Source organism: Schistocerca gregaria, chromosome 10, assembly GCF_023897955.1.
Source record: "Schistocerca gregaria isolate iqSchGreg1 chromosome 10, iqSchGreg1.2, whole genome shotgun sequence".
NCBI classification, from domain to species: domain Eukaryota; kingdom Metazoa; phylum Arthropoda; class Insecta; order Orthoptera; family Acrididae; genus Schistocerca; species Schistocerca gregaria.
The window spans coordinates 188,103,583-188,129,386 of NC_064929.1; the positions used below are offsets into that span (position 1 = coordinate 188,103,583).

The 25,804-nt window shown below is 40.9% G+C and overlaps 1 protein-coding gene across 6 annotated transcripts in view; it reads right to left on the reverse strand.

Annotated features, from left to right (window-relative positions):
• The window catches only part of LOC126293740 (serine-rich adhesin for platelets-like), a 396,910-nt gene that overhangs the window by 229,333 nt on the left and 141,773 nt on the right, over positions 1–25,804 (reverse strand). For all 6 annotated transcript variants that reach the window (XM_049987087.1, XM_049987088.1, XM_049987085.1 and 3 more), the window contains 2 exons: positions 23,628–23,889; positions 18,471–18,740 (listed from right to left, as the gene is read on the reverse strand). In XM_049987087.1, coding sequence (XP_049843044.1) covers positions 18,471–18,740; positions 23,628–23,889 — 532 coding nt within the window. The remainder of the gene's footprint in view (positions 1–18,470; positions 18,741–23,627; positions 23,890–25,804) is intronic.

Consider the following 25,804-nt stretch of genomic DNA (forward strand, 5'->3'; position numbering starts at 1 on the left):
TGGAGTCATAAGATGGAAAAAAAACCATACACTGAGATGACAAAAGCCATGGGATACCCCTTAATGTTGTGTCAGACCACCTCCTGCCTGGCATAGTGCAGCAACTTCATGTGGCACAGACACAACAAATTGTTGGATGTCCCCTGCAGAAACATTGAGCCATGCTGCCTCTATAGCCATCCATAACTGCAAAAGTGTTGCCTGTGCCCGATTTAGTGCACAAACTCACCTCTCGATTATGTTCTCTAAATGTTCCATGGGACATGTAGGGCAATTTGGGTGGTCAAATCATTTGCTCAGATTGTCCAGAATGTTCTTCAAACCAATTGGGAACAATTGTGGCGAATGAATGGTTGCAAACTGTCTCCGAGTAGCTGAACACAACCATTTCCAGTCAATGATCGGTCCAGCTGGACCAGAGGACCCATTCCATTTCGTGTAAACGCAGTCCTCTCCATTATGAAGCCACCACCAGCTTACACACTGCCTTGTCGACAACTTAGGTCTGTGGCTTTGTGGGGTCTGCGCTACACTAGAACCTACCATCAGCTATTACCAACTGAAGTGGGGGACTCCTCTGACCAGGCCAAGGTGTTCCAGGTATATAGGATCCAACTGATAATGGTCACGAGCCCAGGAGAGGCATTTCAGGCCATATCATGCTGTTACCAAAGGCAATTGTATTGGTGTCTGCTGTCATAACCCATTAATGTCAGATTTAGCTTCACTGTCCTAATGGATAAGTTCATCATACATGCTGTTTCGTATCTGTTAGCACCGACAATTCTACTCAAATGCTGCTGCTCTACATCTACATCTACATCCATACTCCGCAAGCCACCTGACGGTGTGTGGCGGAGGGTACCCTGAGTACCTCTATCGGTTCTCCATTCTATTCCAGTCTCGTATTGTACGTGGAAAGAAGGATTGTCGGTATGCTTCTGTGTGGGCTCTAATCTCTCTGATTTTATCCTCATGGTCTCTTCGCGAGATATACGTAGGAGGGAGCAATATACTGCTTGACTCTTCCGTGAAGGAATGTTCTTGGAGCTTTAACAAAAGCCCGTACCGAGCTACTGAGCGTCTCTCCTGCAGAGTCTTCCACTGGAGTTTATCTATCATCTCCGTAACGCTTTCGCAATTACTAAATGATCCTGTAATGAAGCGTGCTGCTCTCCGTTGGATCTTCTCTATCTCTTCTATCAACCCTATCTGGTACGGATCCCACACTGCTGAGCAGTATTCAAGCAGTGGGCAAACAAGTGTACTGTAACCTACTTCCTTTGTTTTTGGATTGCATTTCCTTAGGATTCTTCCAATGAATCTCAGTCTGGCATCTGCTTTACCGATGATCAACTTTATATGATCATTCAATTTTAAATCACTCCTAATGCGCACTTCCAGATAATTTATGGAATTAACTGCTTCCAGTTGCTGACCTGCTATTTTGTAGCTAAATGATAAGGGACCTATCTTTCTATGTATTCGCATCACATTACACTTGTCTACATTGAGATTCAATTGCCATTTCATGCACCATGCGTCAATTCGCTGCAGATCCTCCTGCATTTCAGTACAATTTTCCATTGTTGCAACCTCTCGATAAACCACAGCATGATCTGCAAAAAGCCTCAGTGAACTTCCGATGTCATCCACCAGGTCATTTATATATATTGTGAATGCAACGGTCCTATGACACTCCCCTGCGGCACACCTGAAATCACTCTCACTTCGGAAGACTTCTCTCCATTGAGAATAACATGCTGCGTTCTGTTATCTAGGAACTCCTCAATCCAATCACACAACTGATCTGATAGTCCGTATGCTCTTACTTTGTTCATTAAACGACAGTGGGGAACTGTGTCAAACGCCTTGCGGAAGTCAAGAAACACGGCATCTACCTGTGAACCCGTGTCTAAGGCCCTCTGAGTCTCGTAGACGAATAGCGCGAGCTGGGTTTCAAACGACCATCTTTTTTGAAACCCATGCTGATTCCTACAGAGTAGATTTCTAGTCATCAGAAAAGACATTATACTCGAACATAATACGTGTTCCAAAATTCTACAACTGATCGACGTTAGAGATATAGGTCTATAGTTCTGCAAATCTGTTCGACGTCCCTTCTTGAAAACGGGGATGACCTGTGCCCTTTTACAATCCTTTGGAACGCTTCGCTCTTCTGGAGACCTACGGTACACCGCTGCAAGAAGGGGGCAAGTTCCTTTGCGTACTCTGTGTAAAATCGAACTGGTATCCCATCAGGATCAGCGGCCTTTCCTCTTTTCAGCGATTTTAATTGTTTCTCTATCCCTCTGTCCTCTATTTCGATATCTACCATTTTGTCAACTGTGCGACAATCTAGAGAAGGAAACACAGTGCACTCTTCCTCTGTGAAACAGCTTTGGAAAAAGACATTTAGTATTTCGGCCTTTAGTCTGTCATCCTCTGTTTCAGTACCATTTTGGTCACAGAGTGTCTGGACATTTTGTTTCGATCCACCTACCGCTTTGACATAGGACCAAAATTTCTTAGGATTTTCTGCCAAGCCAGTACATAGAACTTTACTTTCGAATTCATTGAAAGCCTCTCGCATAGCCCTCCTCACACTACATTTTGCTTCACATAATTTTTGTTTGTGTGCAAGGCTTTGGCTATGTTTATGTTTGCTGTGAAGTTCCCTTTGCTTCCGCAGCAGTTTTCTAACTCGGTTGTTGTACCACGGTGGCTCTTTTCCATCTCTTACTACCTTGCTTGGCACATACTCAACTAACGCATATTGTACGATGGTTTTGAATTTTGTCCACTGATCCTCAACACTATCTGTACTTGAGACAAAATTTTTGTGTTGAGCCATCAAGTACTCTGAAATCTGCTTTTTGTCACTTCTGCTAAACAGAAAAATCTTCCTACCTTTTTCAATATTTCTATTTACGGCTGAAATCATCGATGCAGTAACCGCTTTATGACCGCTGATTCCCTGTTCTGCATTAACTGATTCAAATAGTTTGGGTCTGTTTGTCACCAGAAGGTCTAATATGTTATCACCACGAGTCGGTTCTCTGTTTAACTGCTCATGGTAGTTTTCAGATAAAGCACTTAAAAATATTTCACTGGATTCTTTGTCCCTGCCACCCGTTATGAACGTTTGAGTCTCACAGTCTATATCCGGCAAATTAAAATCTCCACCCAGAACTATAACATGGTGGGGAAATCTACTCGAAATATTTTCCAAATTATTCTTCAGGTGCTGAGCCACAACAGCTGCTGAGCCCGGGGGCCTACAGAGGCATCCAATTACCATGTCTGAGCCTGCTTTAACCGTGACCTTCACCCAAATCATTTCACAATTCGAATCTCCGTCAATTTCCTTCGATACTATTGCACTTCTTATCGCTATAAACATGCCTCTCCCTTCACTGTCCAGCCTGTCTCTGCGGTATACATTCCAATCTGAGTTTAGGATTTCATTACTGTTTACATGTGGTTTCAGCCAACTTTCTGTCCCTAGTACTATATGGGCGTTGTGACCGTTTATTAATGAGAGCAGTTCTGGGACCTTTCTATAGACGCTCCTGCAGTTTACTATTAGCACATTAATATTGTTATTCCCTGTTGCATTTTGCCTACTCCTGCCTTGCCACCTCTCAGGAGGCGTCTCGTCGGGCCTAGGGAGGGAATTCTCTAACCTAAAAAAACCCCATGTGCACTCCACACGTACTCTGCTACCCTCGTAGCTGCTTCCGGCGTGTAGTGCACGCCTGACCTATTCAGGGGGACCCTACATTTCTCCACCCGATAGCGGAGGTCGAGAAATTTGCACCCCAGCTCGCCGCAGAATCGTCTGAGCCTCTGGTTTAAGCCTTCCACTCGGCTCCAAACCAGAGGACCGCGATTGGTTCTGGGAACGATACTACAAATAGTTAGCTCTGATTCCACCCCACGAGTGAGGCTTTCCGCCTTCACCAATTCCGCCAACCGTCTGTACGAACTGAGGATGACCTCTGAACCCAGACGGCAGGAGTCATTGGTGGCGACATGAGCAACAATTTGCAGTCGGGTGCACCCAGTGCTCTCTATCGCCACCGGTAGGGCCTCCTCCACATCTCGGATGAGACCCCCCGGCAAGCAGACAGAGTGAACACTGGCCTTCTTCCCCGACCTTTCCGCTATTTCCCTAAGGGGCTCCATCACCCGCCTAACGTTGGAGCTCCCAATAACTAATAAACCCCTCCCCCAGTGTGCCTGCTCGGACCTTGCTGAAGGAGCAGCCACATGTCCACTCACAGGCAGAGCGGGCGACGCCACACGGCCAGCCTCCACATTGACCCTCCGCCTCGTGCGCCGTGAATGCCGCTGAACCCGCCACTCCCCTTGGGGAGAGGGTGGCCCAACCGCACCCGGTACCCGCGAAGATGTCTCGACAGCAGGGACAGTGGGTGAAGCATGTAACACCTGGGGTGTACCTAGCGACACACCAGACTCCCCACTGCCGCTACACTCCGAGGCAGCAGCCTGAAGACGGCTGACCGCGGCCATCAACACGCTCAGCTGTTCGCGAAGAGTGGCCAGCTCCTCCTGCGTCCGTACACAGCAGTCACACATCCTATCCACCCTAAGGAATCAATTTACTGAAGAGACTTAATCAACTTTTAACTAGACTGCTAATTCACTAAAGGCGGCTGATTATTGACTAAACTGTGATTGCTAACCACTTCTTGTAGAAAACAATGAAAATAGCACTACCTGTCTCTGACCTGTATTCAAAACAAACACTAGCACTACTAGCACTATGACTGACTAAAAGGACTGTCTCTGACTGTATTCAAAACAAACACGAAATCTATGGAACACCATTAGTAGCATTCGACAATTAAAGCTTCCTAAAAGCAAAAACACAAGGAAGAAGAAGTGACAAGTAAGTTGTTAAGCGAAGGACGCTGGCCACTGCACTGTCTGTGGTGAGAGGTAATGCCTGAAATTTGTTGTTCTCAGCACACTCTTTGACACTGTCGGTCTCAGAATTCCCTAACAATTTCTCAAATGGATGTCCCATGCAACTAGTTCCAACAGTCACTCTGCACTCAAAAGCCTGTTATTTCTCATCGTGTGACCATAATTGTGTCAGAAACATTGTCATATGAATCACCTGAGTACAGATGACAGCTCCACCGATGTACTGTCTTTATACCTTCTGTAGTGATACTACCACCACCTGTATATGTGCATACCTCTATTCCACGACTTTTGTCAACTTAGTGTATATTTGTTCAATATATGTGACATACACCTATGTGGGCGAACGTACAGGTATAAGCTAGTACACAATAGGGAAAAAAAGTAAGATGGGCACCGTGGTTTTTTAAGGCAGTATGCATTGCCTATATAATCAAGACTTTAATAATATCCAGTTTAAAAAAATGGGATGTCTTGAAGAAATATCTTATTTCCAGTAAATGGCACAGGTACTGCAGAACAATAAATTAAATACAATCAAAAACGGAATTAAAATTTTATAAGTGAAATGAAAAGCACGTGTCTTTTGTGGGTAGTTTATGCTGTTCAAATGAACAACTACTGTTACCTTGTAGAATTTATTATTTTGTTCCCAGTTGAAAAGACCACTAGGCAGTCAAAAACAGCAACAACAACAAACCGAACAACAGGTTCCATGAGTGCTCGATAAGATCAGCATATGGAATAACTGGTGAGAGAGAGACTGAGGAGGGTCACCCAATCGAGGACACCACTTACAGGCATAAGCAGTTTCCCTAGACCCAGTTGTGATATAATATGGTAATAGTAGCACAACTCATCTGACATGTGGTCTACACAAAAATAAACAACCTCCTTTGAAATGGAATGTTACCTAAATTAGTATCATCTATCCACTGCAGTATTTATTTCCCATATCTTTGAGTGCCTGCTATTGGTGAACATACACAGTCAAGCTGCAGACTTGCTATAGGAAGTAAAACTTCTCTGAAAATTACACCTTTGATAACACTGAATATAAATCTTAGTGTTAGGGAGTCTTTCCTGACTGTACTTGTCTGCTGTGCAGCCTTGTATGAAAGTGAAACATTGATGATAAATAGTTCAGATGAAAAGAAAATGAGACTTCTGAAATATTGTGGTAAATAAGAACGTTGAAGGCTGGGATGGGTGGATTGGGTTAACACTGAAGGGTTACTGACTTGAGTTTGGAGACAAGAGACACGGCACAACTGCCCAAAGAAGCAATCAGTTGACAGGGTACTTCCCGATGCCTCAACAGATGGTAAATTTGATAACAGAGGGAAGTATATGGGGTTAAAACTGTAGAAGGAAACCCAGGCTTTACTATAGAAAGCAGATGTGAGATGATGCAACCAGGAGAGATGATCAGGGTTAGTATGGTAAGACTAGCATGGAAAAGTACATTAAACCATCTTCACACAACAACAATAACAAGATAGATTCACGGAGGTAAGTAGGCATGGCGGTGGATAGTGCTTAATTAATCAAGTAACACTAGTGTTCTTTGGTATGCTTCACTTATTTTACAGATGCACCATCCGGTAATTACTAGTTCATGGCCTTAACTAAAAAGACATCTTCAGACAATTTAGGAAAATTACAAATGCACAAAAGCCAGTAACAAATATAATGGCCACATACAAAAATTCTTAAATAACAAAACCATATAAAAATTCTTTACACCAACAACATAAAAGTTACTGGTCCTAAATTGATTTGGTGTGTGTGTGTGTGTGTGTGTGTGTGTGTGTGTGTGTGTGTGTGTGTGTGTGTGTGCGCGCGCGCGCACGCGCGCGCGCGTGTGTGCGGGTGTTGGGGTCTGGGGGTGGTGGTGCAGGGGGGGAGGAGGGGGGGTGGGTGGATGGTAGCTACAGAGTGCACTAGCTCCCCTAGTACGAAATACAAAATTTAACACTTGCCAAACAATGGGTAAACAATTATCTCCTGAAATGAGGAGTCAAACACATAACATTACACCCAGAAAAGAATAGGGTGAGTAAACATAAAATACTAAAATACGGAACAATGCTGACGGCTGCAATCTGTACCTAAAACAAGAATGACATTAGGTCATATACAAGAATATTAGCAATAGTCATAAAAGAGAAACAGGAAAAAGCCTACCTTGTGAAGGTTTACAGTAATGTGGTAACACACCCCAAGCCAATAATGGTAATAAAAGAGAACTCTCATATGGTAAACTCAAATGTGTCTTAGGGTTACAACTTTTTTATGTGGTTTTGTTGTTTTAGAAGTTTTGTATATGGCCATTACATTTGTAAATTTCCTAAATTGTCCAAAGATGCCTCTGAATACAGATGAACCATGTTGCAAAGGAAGAACTAATAAATCCATCTTTACTGCAACCATCACTGAATTCCTTCTATAACATTACCACTGTTGTTGTACCTGTGCTACAGAGTTTGCGAATGGTGTGGAATGATTTCTAAAGAGATTGTTCCAATCATCAAATAATCAAACCTAACTCACATGGCAGCAAAGTCACACGTAAAATCTTACAAAATAGACTTTTCCAGTACACAGACTGAGAGCTACCTGAAGTAAGTTAGATTTTGTAAAGGATCAAACTGCCAACATCCGACTAATTATGGAGAAGGCAAGAGAATTCCAGAAAGCTGTGTACCTATACTTTATTGATTATGCTACTGCCTTTGACTGTGTTTGCCACAATAAATTATGGGAAGTATTCGAAAACACCGAAGTACTGGACGACATCACAAGGAATTTATACATTGACCAAGAAGCCATGTTGAGAACCCTATATGGGCAGCTATGAAATCAACACACACTTGTTACTTGGTAGAAAGGCAGTGCCCAATCCGGAGTATAGACGTAACTTTAATGACAAATATCTGTACAGCAAGGACCATGGTCTTTCCACTTGTGATATATGGGTGAGACCTGCATCATAAGAAAGGATAAATGGTGTAGAACTCACTCCTTTAAATTGTGGTGTTAGGGGAAAGTCCTTAGAGTTTCATAGACCACAAATAGAATGATAAGTTTATTATTACAGCAATTACAACCAGTCTGCTCATTGGAAGGTCTGCTGCACACATCATGAGCAGACACGATTCTCTGGAAAAGACCTTTAGGCTGGGGAAGCTCAAAGGCACAAGTAGAGTGGCAACGGACGAGATGGATAGTTGGCATCACAGAATTAATGGATTCCAACATGGAAAGCCTTTGGCAAATAGTCAATAAATGAGATGTAGAGGGTGCCTTGATTGTATTGTAAGATACAATGTGAAACAGCTACCAACCACCAAATTTATGACATTGAAATCATTCGTTTTTACTTGGTATTAATCTTCTGTTGCAACATTCCATCAGAAAAGCTGTCATGAGTGAGTAAATGGCAATACCACAACAAATTAAGACTGTAACACAGAGCGGCAAAACTGCAGCTAGAAGTGGAATGTTAGTTCTTTCCCTTATTGTCTTTCCCATCTTTGTAACTGCCAAATGAGAAATCCATGGCCCAATATAGCTCAGTCACTGACCAAAAGCACATTCTTGCCACGGTATCAATTCTGCCACAGGTGCCATTTAGATAGTATCATAAGAACCAGAGGTTAACAAACCGATGCCTCTCACTGACAAGGTTTATCTAACAACGATGCATTTCATTCATGCTGCCACAGGCACTGTTTTGCAGCTTTCTGAATACTCATCATTTGCTTGTGTGTTCTCTATGTGGAAGTGTTGTATGTGAGACCTTTTGATTTTCATCACATTTTACTGCTATTCTTGTTTGTAATTTAAGATAATTGAGTTTCAATACGCATGGAGCCAAACAATGAGAGTCATATACAAGGTACATTAATTTCTTAGCACCTTAAAGAACATGCCAGAAGAGACAACATCTTATTGGTATTGCAGACTGCAATAGTAAAGGTGTACAGTGTTTTACTAGGAACCACACAGAGTACTTGCAGGAGTACGAGCAATGGAAACCTGTAGTGAAAAATGGAAGTTTCAAACACAAAGTAAAGATATGAGTGAAGAATTAGTACAGCTACTGATTTGGACAATTTGCTGAAAGACTTTGTTCATACTACCGTAAGTGAATTTTACAAGCACAGCGAATATCCCACAAGGCAAAAGTGGCAGATGTTTTAAGCAGGGTCACCATTTGTGTGGAAGGATTCTGAAATCTCTGGGATTTATGGTTCAGAAAACGGATCAATGGAAAATTATTTCTGATGAAGAGACCTGATACTATAGCAACTAGCGTAACTAACAACCTTTGAATCCTGCAATTGTCATTAGAGATGAAAAGTGATTTATTTAAACACTGGTTTTAAATTATTACATAGTTTAGAAGAGAGTTGCGTGTGTATCTCAAATACTGCCAGTTAACATTAAGAAGAAGGAAAGAATTCCTAATTTGAATACAAAATTTCTATACCAAAGTGGGTATGTTGGAGGGAGTCAGGCACCACAATCACATCTGAAATCACTTTGAACTTCACACCAGGTAGTAGAGATGGGCCATGAGGTTGTGACAGAAAATGGATGGACTCTAGTTACAGGATCAAGCACATTCAGAATGAAAATGTGAAGAATTTACTTTAGGAAAAAAACTAATGTTACATTGAAAGTCTGGATTAACTGTGCATGCCACAGTAATAATTTGCAAGAAAATTTTTTCTGAGAGGAGGCATCCAAGAAAAATTTGTTGAAAGCGGTGTCACCATTTCAAATGACTCCTTGGATAGCGAGTTTTTGGATACACTTAGTTCTTGAGAGAAGCACAATTAAATAAAAATAAAATTGCATTAAATATTATGTTTCATGTCTCAAAGTTGTAAACATTTTTCCCTCTCTCCATTCCCTTCCCTTTCCTGTCTCCGCCTAAAATATATCAATTTCTGGCAGAACAGCTACTGAGCAAACACTGCTTGTGCTGGCACATTTCCCAATGTTACTTGCGGATATTATAAGGCTGCTTTCTGCTGTATGCCATGGTTAACAATAGCATGTCAAGCTAAGAAATGTTTAAATGTTTACATTGTCAAATTGAAATAGTTTTATAATTCAACAGTTGAGCACTAACAGTCTATTTTGCAAATAACATATCTTATAAATGACATGAGAATACATTAATATGATAAGGCAAAAGAATAGTGCTATGGTTCTATTACACTAGTCTTTCTCTAATCATTTTCATGAGTGTGGTTTCACAGACATAACAGGTTGTTTAAAAGCAGCCTCTGCCTGCTTCTCACTATAGCATCTTTATTGCAATGTGCTATTTGCCAATTTCAGTTATCATGCCATTTTCAAATGAATCACACTGATGTGATAAGAGCCATGGGATACTTCCCTAATCATGTCAGACTCCTTTTGCCTGGTGTAAACCAGAAAATCGATGTGGCACGGATTCAACAAGTCGTCGTAAGACCACTACAGAAATATTAAGCCATGCTGCCTCTACAGCAGGTTTCTGTGCACAAACTGACCTCTCATTTACGTCCCATAAATGTTCAATGCGATTCATGTTGGGTGATCTGGACAGCCAAATCATTCACTCGAATTGTCCAAAATGCTCTTCAAACTGATCACTAACAACTGTGCCCTGCCGACAATGTGCAATGTCATCTATAAAAGTTCCATCATTGTTTGAGAACCTGGAGTCCATGCATGAATGGCTGCAAATTGTCTCAAAGTAGCCAAGCATAACCATTTCTGATCAATGATCCATTTAGTTGGACCAGAGGACCCATTTCGTTCCATGTACAAACATCTCACAGCATTATGGAACCACCCCAGCTTGCACAGTATCTTGTTGACAACTTGGGTCCATGGCTTCACGGGGTCTGCGTCCCACACGAACTCTACCATCAGCTCTTACCAAATGAAATGTGAGCTCCTCTGATCAGGCCATGGTTTTCCAGTCCTCTAGGGTCCTACTGATAATGTCACGAGCCCAGGAGAGGCCCTGCAGGTGATGCCATAGCCCATTAACGCCAAATTTTGCTGCACTGTCCTAATGAATATGTTCATCATAATTCCCACATTGGTTTTCTGTGATTATTTCATGCAATGTTGCTTGTCTGTTAGCACTAACAACTCTTTCAAAAGCCACTGCCCTCGACTGTTAAGTAAAGGCTGTCTACCACTGTTTTGTCCACCGTGAGAGGTAATATCTGAAATTTGGTATTCTTAGCATACTCCTGACAGTGTAGGTCTCAGAATATTTAATTCACTAATGATTTCTGAAACAGGATGTCTTACATGTCTAGCTGAAATACCATTCTGTGTTCAAAGTCTGTTAATTCCTGTCATGTGGCTATAACTGCATTGGAAGCCTTTTCACATGAATCATCTGAGTACAAATGACAACTCCACCAATGCACTATCCTTTCACACCTTGCGTATGTGACATTACAGCCATCTGTATACATGCGTATGACTTTTGTCGCCTCAGTGTACTTGTAAGGTGCTGCGCACACTTGCCAGGCAGCACTGTTTGATGGCATAGTTCTGCTCTACAGAAGCAAGCCAAAGAGTCTAAGGTTTCCAATGACTGAGGTGTACGGCAAAAATGCAAATGGGGGAATTAAATGGAGAAGGTGGAAGTAGTACACACTATTCTTGTCCCTCCAGTTACTAGTTTTGCTGCTCCATAACACAGAGTTGAGAATGGAGTAACAAACTAGGCCTTCTGGAACTTCATTTTTAAAAAAGATTCTGTCATTGGTCACAATTTTGAGTAAAGCCTGATCACGTGAGGCAAAAACATAAATCTTTATGAACTTATAAACTAAATATATAGAAAGGCATGCACCAATGAGTTACTGCTGAATGTGACAGCAGTTAAATTGATTAGATTGTGTACAGCAGTCAGTAAAATATAGGGATTAAAACTTCATTCACGTGGGACCATGGTTTCTGCATTTTCTGTCCACTATTCTATCTGTATAATCACACTAAACACTCAAATTATTTCACTTTATTCTCGCTCTGTGGTCATTTTCAAGTGATAAATTTGAGCTGGTAATTGAGAAAAATGCATAGAGCATCCAAACAAAGATTACACTAATCAAATAATGACTACATCTACAGCCATACTCTGCAAACCACTGTGAAGTGCACGGGAGAGAGAGTAGTTTCCAACATACAAGTTTTAGGGCTTCTTTACACTCCATTCAAGTATAGTGTGTGTGGAAAACTTATTATTTTAATGGCTCCGTGCTTGCTGTAATTAATCTAATCTTTTTCTCATTATCCGTACAGAAGCAATACAAAGAAGGTTGTAGTTTAGTTCTGTATCCATAATTTAAAGCTGGTTCTTGAAACTTTGTGTCTAGCCTTTCCCAGGACAGTTTGCATCTATCTTCAAGTGTCTGCTAATTAATTTTCTTCCACAGATCAAACAAATCTGTGACCATTCATGTTGCCCTTCTGTGCATATATTCAACATCCCCTGTGTGTCCCACACACCTGAGCACTCTTCTACGAGGGATCATGTGAGCGTTGTGTTAGGAACCTACTTTGAAGACTGATTGCATTTCCACAGTATTCTACCAATGAACTGAAGTCTGCCACCTGCTTTAGCTACAATTCAACCTAAATGAATGTTCCATTTAATATCCCTACAGACTGTTACACCCAGATATTTGTACAAATTGATCCATTCTAACTGTGACACGATGATACTGTAGTAATGGGATACTAAGTCTTTAATTTTGTAAATTGCAAAATGTTAAATTTCTGAAAATTTAAAGCGAGTTGCCCATCTTTGCAACACCTGGACATCTTATCTTATCAAGATCTAACTGAATATTTGTGCAGTTTCTTCCAGAACGTGTTTCATTATAGATAGCAGAAAGTATTTCATTATAGATAACTACATCATCTGCAGAAAGTGTATGTTTACTATTGTCTGTAAGGTCACAAATATACAATGTGAACAGCAAGGGTCCGAACACACTGCTCTGGGGTACAACTGAAGTTACCCGCAAAATTACAAACCAGAACCTTGAACTTATTCTCAGCTCGAATATATTTCCTTGAGATGGAGAAGCTTCTGTCCACAAATCAACACCATTTTAGAAAGCATTGCTCATGTGATACTCAGCTTGCCATTTTCTCACACGACATCCTGCAAACTATGGATGAAGGCCAAGAGGTAGAGTCCATATTCCTACATTTCCATAAAGCATTTTACACAGTGGCACACTACAGACTGTTAATGAAGGTACCATCATACAGAACACATTCTCGGATGCTTCAAAATTTTGTAAGTAACAGCACCCAGAATGTTGTCCTTGATAATGAGTCTTTATCAGAGACAAGGATATCTTCAGGAGTACCCCAGGGAATTGTGACAGGGCTGCTCTGATTCAATGATCTGGCAGACAGGGTAAACAGCAGTTTGCGGTTGTTTGCTAATGATGCTGTGGTGTACAGAAGGCATCATCGTTGAGTGACTAAAGGAGGATTACGAGATGATATGGACAAAATTTCTAGTTGGTGTGATGAATGGCAGCTAGTTGTAAAAAAAGTTGTAGGTTGACGCAGATGACTAGGAAATACAAACCTATAATGTTTTTACAGCATTAGTAGTGTACTGCTTTACACAGTCACATCGATTAAATATCTACGCATAACATTGCAAAGCAATTTGAAATGGATTGAGCATGTAAGGAATCCAGTAGAGAAAGCAAGTGGTCAACTTTGATTTATTGAGAGAACTTTGAGAAAGCGTGGTTCATCTGTAAAGGAGACCATACTACTGCCAGTCAGGCAATAGTAGCCAGCTGAGACACAAGCAGCAACAGGGAATTAACCAATTTTGTGACTTTCACGAGTTCCTAACCAGGAGCGAATTTTATTACATCACCTGTGTGCTTTAATAGTTTAGTTTCTTGAGATTGTGCGTGTTAATTTACTATCTACCGGCCACAGTTCTCGCATTTTCATTTGTGTTGGAAAGTAAACCAATTTTGTGACATATTACAACTTCCCAATCAGGAGCAAATTATTTAGTTTCACCTGAGTGCTTCGGTAGTTAGGTTTTTTTTAATCTCTGTGTATTAATCTAATTTATTTGACACAGTTCCTACATGTATATCAGCGTCTACAACAGAGTTGCACAGCAAGTGCCAATAGTCCGTTTATCTGCACAGTTTAGTTTTCCGCGGTCTTTAGGACAGACAGGGACTGCAATTGTTGTGTGCAGATGAGAGCTGAGTTGGTGACACTTAGCTCTCAGCTACAGGCTGTGACAGCTTCGGTTACACAGCTTGAGGCTGCAGTCGATGGGCACCATTGTTGTTGGTCGGCCGTGGGGATCCGACGAACGTCCAGCACGTCCAAGTCCTCCGATCGGTGCTTACTGGTGACCAGCCCAGTTACTGCTCGCACTGAGGTTGACCCCTCAACTGTGGTTGAGTGGGAGGCCACCCTGGGGTGTAGCAGGTGGCAAAAGACATCCCAGGCAGGCACATAAGACCTCTCCAGTTTGTCTGACAAACAGGTTCCAGATGCTGTCTGTGGTTGACACTGGCACTGAGCCAGAAGCTGTCACCTGTCCTGTCTCAGCCTGCAAGATCCATACAATCACAGAGGGTGGGAATATTTGACAGTTGGGAGCTCCAACGTTAGGCACGCTATGGGGCCCCTTAGGGACATGACTGCCAAGAAGGGAAAGAAAACCAATGTGCACTCCGTGTGCATACCAGGTGGAGTCATACCAGATACAGAATGGGTCCTCCTGGATGCCACGAAGAGCACAGGGTGCACCCAACTGCAGGTGGTTGCTCACTTCTGTACCAATGATGTGTGTTACTTTGGATTAGAAGAGATTCTCTCTGGTTTTGAGCAGCTAACGGAAGTGGTAAAGGCTGCCAATCATGCTTGCAAGATGAAAGCAGAGCTGACCAGTTGCAGCATAGTTGACAGGACCGAATGCGGAACTCTCGTACAGAGCCGAGTGGACAGTCTGAATGAGAGGCTCAGATGGTTCTGCGACTGTGTAGGCTGCAGATTCCTCGACTTGTGCCAAAGGGTGGTTGGGTTTTGGTTTCCGCTGAATAGGTCAGGTGTCCACTATATGCAAGAGGTGGCTACATTGGTAGCAGGAGCTGTATGGTGTGGACTTGGCAGTTTTTTCGGTTAGCGGGTCTTGGGAAAACACAATAAGGGCTTCAGTCACAAAGGGTTCAGGCTGAACACAGGAAGAATGTAGATACAGGAACCATTGGTATAACAGTTGTAAATTGTCATAGCTGGATGGGTAAGTACCAGAGCTCCAAGTGCTAATAGAAAGCACTGTTGCTCAAACCGTTAAAGGCACTGAAAGCTGGCTAAAGCTGGATAGAAGTTCAGCTGAAATTTTTGCGAAGAACCTAATGGTGTTCCGTAAGGATAGGCTAAACACGGTTGGCAGTGATGTGTTTGTTGCTGTTAGAAGTAGTTTACCTCGTCGCAAAATTGAAGTGGATACTTCCTGTGAGTTAGTATGGGCAGAGGTCACTGTCAGCAACCAGAATAAAATAATAATTGGATACTTTTACCAACCTTATAATACAGATGATACAGTTGCTGAAAGGTTCAAAGAAAACTTGAGTTTGATTTCAAACACGTACCCGATTCATACAATTATAGTTGGTGGCAACATTAATTTACCTTCGATATGTGGGCGAAAATACACTTTTAATTCCAGAGTTACCCACAAAATATCATCCAAAATTGTGCTAAATGCATTCTCTGAAAATTATTTCGAGCAGTTAGTTCATAAGCCCACGCGAATACTAATTGGTTGTGAAAACACACCTGACCTCTTAGCAACAAATAATCCTGAGTTGAAAAACGAACATCAAAACTGATACAGGAATTAGTGGACACACAGTTGTCATAGTGACACTGAATATTGTAACCCCCAAACCCCCAAAAATAAATGAAAAAAGCAGATAAAAATTCACTTGACACCTTCCTGAGAGACAATCCCCAGTCATTCCAAATTAATAGTAAAAGTGCAGACCAGATGTGGCTTGAATTCAAAGAAATAGTATCAGCAGCAATTGAGAGATTTATACCAAATAAATTAACAAACAATGAAGCTGATCCTCCTTGGTGCACAAAACTGGTTAGAACACTGATGCAGAAAGAATGAAACAGACATGCCAAATTTAAACAGACGCAAAATCGCCAAGACTGGCGATCTTTTACAGAAGCTCAAAATTTAGTGCAGACTTCAATGCGATATGCTCATAACAGTTTCTACAATGAAACTTTGTCTCGAAGCCTGGCATAAAATCTAAAGAGATTCTGGTCGTATGTGAAGTATTTTAGTGGAAACAAGCAATCAATGCCTTCTCTGTGCGGTACCTAAGGAGATACTATCGAAGACAGTGCTGCCAAAGCAGAGTTACTAAACACAGCCTTTGAAATGCCTACACAAAAGATGACAGAGTAAATCTTCCCAAATTCAAATCAAGAACAGCTGCCAACACGAGTAACGTCAAAGTAAATATCCTCGGAATACTGAAGCAACTTAAATCACTTAATAAAAGCAAGTCTTCTGGTCCAGACTCTATACCAACAACGTTCCTTTGAGAGTATGCTGATGCATTAGCTCCATAATTAACAATAATATACAACCATTCGCTCGATGAAAGATCCGTATCCAAAGACTGGAAAGTTGCTCAGGTCACACGAATATTCAAAAAGGGTAGTAGAAGCAATCCACTTAATTACAGGCCTATATTGTTAAAGTTGATATGCAGGACGACTTTGGAACATATATTGTGTTTGGACATTATGAATCTTGAAGAAAATGGTCTATTGACACACAGTCAACATGGGTTTAGAAAACATTGTTCTTGTGAAACACAACTAGCTCTTTATTCGCATGAAGTGTTGAGTGCTACTGACAAGGGATTTTAGATCGATTCTGTATTTCTGGATTTCCGGAAGGCTCTTGACACTGTACCACACAAGCAGCCTGTAGTGAAATTGCATGCTCATGGAATATCATCTCAGTTATGTGACTGGATTTGTGATTTCCTGTCAGAGAGGTCACAGGTTGTAGTAATTGACAGAAAGTCACTGAGTAAAGCAGAAGTGATTTCTGGCATTCCCCGAGGTAGTGTTATAGGCCTTTGCCATTCATTATTTATATAAATGATTTGGAAGACAATAAGAGCCCTGTCTTAGGTTGTTTGCAGATGACGCTATCATTTATCAACTAATAAAGTCATCAGAAGATCAAAACAAATTGCAAAACAATTTAGAAAAGATATCTGAATGGGCAAAAATTGGCAGCTGACCCTAAATAATGAAAAGTGTAAGGTCATCCATATGAGTGCTAAAAGGAATTCGTTAAACTTTGGCTACATCATAAATCAGTCTAATCTAAAGGCCACAAATTCAACTAAATACCTAGGAATTACAATTGTGGACAACTTTAATTGGAAGGGACACAAAGAAAATGTTGTGGGGAAGGCTAACCAGAGACTGTGTTTTATTGGCAAGACACATGGAAAATGAAACACATCTACTAAGGAACTGCCTATACTATGCTTGTCCATTCTCTTTAAGAATACTGCTGTGCAGCGTGGTATCCTTACCAGATAGGACTGATGGAGCACATCGAAAAAGTTCACAAAAGTGTAGCACGTTTTTTATTATTGCGAAATATGAGAGGGAGTGTCACTGAAATGATACAGGATTTGGACTAGACATCAATAAAAGGAATGCATTTTTCGTTGCGACGGAATCTTCTCATAAAATTCCAATCACCAATTTTCTCCTCTGAATGCGAAAATATTTTATTGACACAGACCTACAAAGGGAGAAATGATCACCACGATAAAATAAGGGATATCAGAGCTCTCATGGAAAGATATAGGTGATTTGTCAAGTATCCATGTAGATGAAGGACACTAGTAAAACCCATCACAGAACTGTTAGAGTATTAGGGATCTGCACCAGGTCAGATTAAAGGAAATGCTTGGAGGAATTCAGAGGTGGGCTTCTAGATTTGTTAGTGGTAGGTCCACACAACACGAAAGTATTACAGAGATATTTCAGGAACTCAAATAGGAATCACTGCAGGGAAGGTAACCTTCTTTTCGATGAGACCATTGAGAAAATTTAGAAAACCAGCATTTGAGGCTGACTGCAGAATGATTTTACTGCTGCCAATGTACATTTCGCGTGAGGACTACAAAGATACGATTAGAGCTTGTAAGGAAGCATACAGACAGTCGTTTTGGAACAGGAAAGGAAATGGTTAGTAGTGGTAAAGGGTACCCTACGCAATGTACCATGCAGTGGCTTGCAAAGTTTTGTATGTAGATGCAGATGCAAATCTGTTGATGATTCTTCATCCAAAGAGATATGACTTCACCTAATATATTTGAAAAGGCTGCAGACCTCAGATACGATAAATTATCAAGACCAGAATGCAAGACACTTACCACACTGAAAGTAAGATACCAAGATCTCTCCTTTGGTTTGATGAGGTCATCAGAGGCGGCATCATCCACTTCATTCTCATCATACGACACCTGCAATGCAGCTAGGCTGCTGGACAGATTGGCATCGGTGGAAGAGCCCGCCACGTCTGCTGCGGCTGCTACTGACCGCTGCTTGGTACTAGTAAGAGCCCGCGTGTCTGCACTGGCCCATGACCCCTCCATTACGACTCTCATCAGTTCAGCAACACGCGGATGTGCATCATTTAACACCTGTGACAAAACCACCTCTTACTCAAAGTGTTATAACTTAAGAGGCATATCATGCAGTATACCGAAGTTACAAGTATGCATGGAAATAAGCTACATTATCTGCAATTTACATGCAATAATCGTATTAGAACAACCTTATTAGTAAAGTCACAGGTAGCACCTTTGAACATTATGAAACTGACTATAATGACTACAAATAACTTATTTGCGTTAGATTCAGCATATACTGTAAATGATGAAAAAGATTACATCAATTTGCTATACATAATGGAAATCTACCAAATGCAACATTTAAACCATTATATTTACAAACAATACAACTTGCCAAAGATGTATATCAAATTTTGAAATCCTACTTTCACTGTTTTGTTTAACATATAGACTAGTAAAAAAATAATTTCTCTGTTCATGAGTTGTTTTACATGAATGGCGTTTGTTAATCAGCTGATCCAGTTTCGTTAATACAGTAAAGTGAGGATGTCAGGAACTTCAAATTATATTTTTCTGAAAAAGGGAAGAGTGTGATTTTCTTAGTAGACATCAGTCAACTTGTAAGAAGGAGACTGTTCAAAAAGAAATGTGTAAAAAATATTATCCATGCAATACATGTGTGCTGAACTGTTTTATTATGTCTGCGTAGATCAGGCATGTTGAGGGAAAAATGTGCAAAATGGAAAGTTATTGTACTCCAATAGTTTGGACACATAGGATGACTAAAGGCTTTTGCACACATCAAGATATTGCTGTAGAAATTTCCAACGCTACTCCCAAACTGTAGTGACACAAGTACTGCTCGTAACATTGCAGAGAATGTTTTGTCGCCAGCCAATGATTGGTTATGGTGAGTGAATTTACAAATTAGCCAGTTATGCGGGATGTAGGATTGTTGCCAAGCAGTTCAAATAGTCTAATTCAGCAAAGATATTGCATTTACATATATCTCTCCACATGGTATGTGCTAATTTCACATTAAATGAAGGAAATAAATAACTACCTGATTACTCCAACACTATTATTTTTCCTTAACTCTACACAAAATCACTTCAGCCTCATTAATCAAATTTTTACAAAGAAATCAGCAATCTAATAAGCCAATCATGACCCAAATGTGGTACAGTGTTTGTAAGTAGCAAAAATAGATCATGGAACCTGAAATCTGGCATTCAAATCCATATTTCCAGAATTGGTACATGACAACCAGGAAAGGGCATTGGGAAACAGTAAATTGGTTAACAAAAGACTGGATTTCGGAGGATGTGTAATCATATTATATTCTCTCTCTCTCTCTCTCTCTCTCTCTCTCTCTCTCTCTCTCTCTCTCTGTGTGTGTGTGTGTGTGTGTGTGTGTTTTTTTTATTTTGCCTAACCAGGACGTTCTTCAGGTGTAAAGGCCCCATAAATGATCAGACAATTTGTCAGATTTTACTGTTTGCCATGGATACTGCTGGCTGACAGCATATCTTTCATGAAACATGACTTTCTTACAATTTATTCCACTGTATCATGAGTTTCCGCAATATGGAAACTACAATCAGAGGGGGGAAAAGCACTGGCAATAACCAAAATGGTTGAATTGTAAAATCTTTTTAAGGTCATATATTATACAGGAAGAGGTTAAGAACAAAATCAATATCCCATACACAAAATACAAGTGGGAGTGAACTAAAATTAAAAAATAAAAGTTCTCAAGTTCTTACGTCGATGATGTCACGTAAATGTTATCACAGTGTGGTACTTCAATGAACTGCCATTAGAGGACCTAGTAGAAGAGAATAAATGTTTGTATCCTTGTTTTCTTTTACAATGTGAGGACAACATACCTCTAAATGAGTTATTTAAAGTTTCCCAAACCATTTGTGTAAACAATCGGTTTAATAAGTCACGGCTGCAAAACACTAACACTAATTCTTTACAGACAAATGGAAAAACTAATAGAAGCCGAACTTGGGGAAGATCAGTTTGGATTCTGTAGAAATACTGGAACACGTGAGGCAATACTGACCCTACAACTTATCTTAGAAGCTAGATTAAGGAAGGGCAAACCTACGTTTCTAGCATTTGTAGACTTAGAGAAAGCTTTTGACAATGTTGACTGGAATACTCTCTTTCAAATTCTAAAGGTGGCAGGGGTAAAATACAGGGAGCAAAAGGCTATTTACAATTTGTACAGAAACCAGATGGCAGTTGTAAGAGTCAAGGGACATGAAAGGGAAGCAGTGGTTGGGAAGGGAGTGAGACAGGGTTGTAACCTCTCGCCAATGTTATTCAATCTGTATATTGAGCAAGCAGTGAAGGAAACAAAAGAAAAATTTGGAGTAGGTATTAAAATCCATGGAGAAGTAATAAAAACTTCGAGGTTTGCCGATGACTAGTAATACTGTCAGAGACCGCAAAGGACTTGGAAGAACAGTTGAACGGAATGGACGGTGTCTTGAAAGGAGAGTATAAGATGAGCATCAACAAAAGCAAAATGAGGATAATGGAATGTAGTCAAATTAAGTCGGGTGATGCTGAGGGAATTAGATTAGGAAATGATACACTTAAAGTAGTAAAGGAGTTTTGCTATTTGGGAAGCAAAATAACTGATGATAGTCGAAGTAGAGAGGATATACAATGTAGACTGGCAATGGCAAGGAAAGCGTTTCTGAAGAAGAGAAATTTATTAACATCGAACATAGATTTAAGTGTCAGGAAGTCGTTTCTGAAAGTATTTGTATGGAGTGTAGCCAGTATGGAAGTAAAACATGGACGATAAATAGTTTGGACAAGAACAGAATAGAAGCTTTTGAAATGTGGTGCTACAGAAGAATGCTGAAGATTAGATGGGTAGATCACGTAACTAATGAGGAGGTATTGAATAGGATTGGGGAGAAGAGGAGTTTGTGGCACAACTTGACAAGAAGAAGGGACAGTTTGGTTGGACATGTTCTGAGGCATCAGGGGATCACAAATTTAGCATTGGAGGGCATCGTGGAGGGTAAAAATCATAGAAGGAGACCAAGAGATGAATACAGTAAGCAGATTCAGAAGGATGTAGGTTGCAGTAGTTACTGGGAGATGAAGAAGCTTACACAGGATAGAGTAGCATAGAGAGCTGCATCAAACCAGTCTCAGGACTGAAGACCACAACAACAACAACATTGTAGAAAGTTGATGTAATCCTCATGTTCCAAGTGCAAAATTTCCTGTAACAGATGTCCATTTGTATATTTCTCACCCTGGACCAGCATCTCATTTTCCTCTTCTTTAAACACAGTGCCAGTTTCAATTTTAGAAAAGCTTATTTGTAGCCATTCCAACAAGTGTCAAAACACAGCATACATGAACAGCTTCTGTTTTAAAAGCGATGTTAAATTGCCAAGCTTTGTTGGTACATGTACGGGATTGTTTCACTCATCCATGGCTATGTAAGAGCAAATATGACAAACCATTTAGAAGGGCCACAAGAGAAGATGGAAACAGGTAAAAGTAACATCAGGACTATAGCACAGTTCAAAAACCTTCCAGCACAACTCTTATTAAAGGCAAACCTTGGTCTCCCTCTAAAATTTCTCCCCCCCCCCCTCCCCCCTCCTCTCTCTCTCTCAACCAAAACACTCCTCTTTACAAAACTGACTACTCCTTGAGGCCTACTATTCATTGTGTGCTGTCAATCAATACCTTCTTTTAGTTAACCTATTTCGGTAGCTTCTCATCAGTTACCCAACCTATCCATGTAACATTTAGCACTTTCCTGTAACTCCACATTTCAGAAGCCTCTCTTTCCTGCCTTGTACATACTGTCTATGCCCCACGTTTCAATTCTGGACAAGGCTATCCTCCCCTAAATATCATCACAAAATACTTTTCAACATTTAGATACAGAAAAAAAAACTGTCACAAATAAAGTCAAAAACAGACGACAGAAAGGCAGACACACACACACACACACACACACACACACACACACACAAATGCAACTCATCCACACTGGACTGCAGTCTCAGACAACTGAGGCCACACTGCGAGCAGCAGCACCCGTGCATGACGGGAGTGGTGACTAGGTGGGGGTACGGAGGAGGCTGGGACAGGGAGGGAGAAGGATAGTAGGGTAGGCTGGCAGATAGTGAAGAGCTAGTAGTCAGACAGAGTGCAGGCAAGAAGTGGGGTGGGGAGGTGGTAGCGGAAAAGGAGAGAAGCAAAAAGACTGGGTGTGATAATGGAATGATGGCTGTGTAGTGCTGGAATGGGAACACGGAAGGAGTTCGATGTGTGAGGATGACGACTAATGAAGGTTGAGGGCGCGCGCGCGCGTGCACACACACACACACACACACACACACACACACACACACAAAATCAATGTCTGGTTACATGCTGCATGCTGTACTACTGACACCAATGCGATGCCATATGACTACATTTGTTGGTGTACTGGATTTTATGCTATTGCATGTATACTGTGCACAACTATTCCATCTGACAATACTAATTTTCCTGCAGATATCCATGCCTTTATTTCCACTATTGTATGTGAGGCTGGAATGAAATACACAAATATCAGCATCATGGTGCTGTTTTACAAACTGCTTGTTAAAAATTCTTGGTGAAAGGGTGTTGTCTTATAACATTTTCCTCACTTCTAATGTTTTTAATATCGGGGACAAAGTGTCTTAAATTTCTGTGAGATTTATTTATTTTGTGATGATCCTGGGAAATAACTGTTAATGTAGGTATCACCACCCTGTTCACAGTTTGGATGGAGTGCAAACAGCAAGGAATGTTACATATACTCGACCACAAACACAAAGACTTTTAAATCATATTACAAACCTACTGAGAAGAGTTCTCTCCGTTTCAACCTCTAAATCTAACAGCTCATACTCGCTATTCACAAATCAAACTCACCTCAGACCTGGTGCGAAACATAGCTGTCGAGGCAGTGGGATTCTCACAGAATGTGATGGGTGGCTTTGTCCTCGTGCAGCGCATCAGACCACAGGGGTACTCTGTGTGTGGTTGCAGAACACCCGTCGCTATGTAAGGCAGCCTCAGCTGCGGAGTTCCCTCAAATGGACGGTAAAGGTAGTCCGTAGGATCCGGTATTCCCAGCCGCTCCTTCTCCCTTTCCTGTGTTGCAGACTTGTGTCTGTGTTTGCGGTCGTGAGACCTATAAGATGAGATCTCCTGTAAATCAGCTATGTGTTGGAAAATAACAAGTCTTTGAAAGAAGCAACAACTTCTGCCACTGCATCTTCCAACAAATAGTGAGGATAGCTACCGGTTTTTTGTATGCAATTACTGAAACAAGTCAAACACTAATTAATATTGACACACTGGCCAACTTGGGTTCATTAGCTGTGAGATGTAGACTCGGTGCTGCTGTGCCTACTGGAAGGGACAAAGATGCTGAGCTCGACAATGCCACGTAATAGAAGCTGTCTTTTTTAACAATTATTATTGCTAATTTTTATCTGGATTGACTGGAGAAGGTTATCAAGAAAAGGAATAAAGCATGTTAATTTGCTCCACTGAGAAACATTTCACATCAATTTTACAAAAATATGTTACACATCAGCAAAAATATCTGGACTATTTTTGTAAAGAGAGAGAGAGAGAGAGAGAGAGAGAGAGAGAGAGCAATTACATCTTTTTCGGAGTTTGCGCATTTTCTAAGAACGAACTGAAACTGCCATTCAGGAAAAGTTGGATAAAGAAAACCACTATAGTTCAGTCACATATGTCTCTGAATGATATTTATACAGAACCTCTATAAGTATTCCACATTTAAACCCTTCTCATGATCAATTTGTGTTTGCTAGGGCACCCCACAAATCTCATATATTTTTCTAAAAACACTTCAGAAAGAAAAGAGAAACATGTTTCAGCAATAATTCATCATATTCACAATTTTTTTTTCAATTTTTTTAAATTCTAAAACACATTAAATGTACACTGTTACATAACAAAAAATGAAAATTATTGTTTTCTATTCTGTAACAACATAAAGTCCATCGCAACTTACGTCTGAAATTAGTTTACGGTAAATAAACCAAGAACTCGCATCAAGGTGGACTCAATACTCTCACAGAGCAGTGATAGTCTGACCAGGTAAATATGGAATAACAACTTTGTTCATGCAACGAAAAAAGAAAATTGGAATTTTTTCTCGCCAGAAATGATGCCTTAGCCAGGAGGATTACAACAATAAGTAATAATAAGTAAGCTAATAAATACAGAAAGACAAATACTAGTAAGTGTAGAGAAATCGTGTGCATTTTCACTGTCATCCCAACAGTCGCATTAAGTACAGGACATCGTAATAATAAACTTTGTTTCTTCCTGTTTTCCTCTGACAAGTTTCCATGGGTTTTACTGAAACGTGAAGTATGCAAATAGCCTAAACTATGTGCTGTTTTAGGATTTCCCAGCAATGCATCTGCCTGATAGGTTCCCAGGAATTACACCAGATAATATTGTAGAAACCGCACAATATTTCAGCGAGACAACTGCGCGGAATCTTCAGGTGCTACTGTCGCGTCGCTGAGAAGCTCGCCAATTTATATGCTGGCTTTCTAGAACAGTGCAGGTGCCAGCGGGGCACAACGTCATCGAAGACCAATCATAGACAGCATTGAATACCAGAGCCCTCTGCTGGAGAAACGGGTCGCAGTCTGCGGAAGCACGCCGCGGCGTGGGAAAATGCGGCCGGGAGCGACGGACCCCATTCGCTCGCACAAGGTGTTGCTATGAGTAACCCTCTGTCTCCCATAGTAGCAAATCTTTTTATGGAGGATTTCAAGGACAAAGCACTTCAGACGGCAGGTTTGAAACCCAAATGTTTTTGGAGATCTGTAGATATGTTTGTGGTATGGCCACATGAGACAGCAACGCTTCCTTCTTTCCTGGAACATCTGAACTCCCTCCAAGCAAGCATCTGTTTCACCATGGAGGTAGAAAAAAATGGTGAGCACCTATTTCGGGATGTTTTGGTTCATAAAAAAGGAGACAGCTTCTTGGGTCACAGTGTGTTCCGAAAGCCTACGCACACAGACTTGTATTTACATGCTATGAGCTGTCCTCAT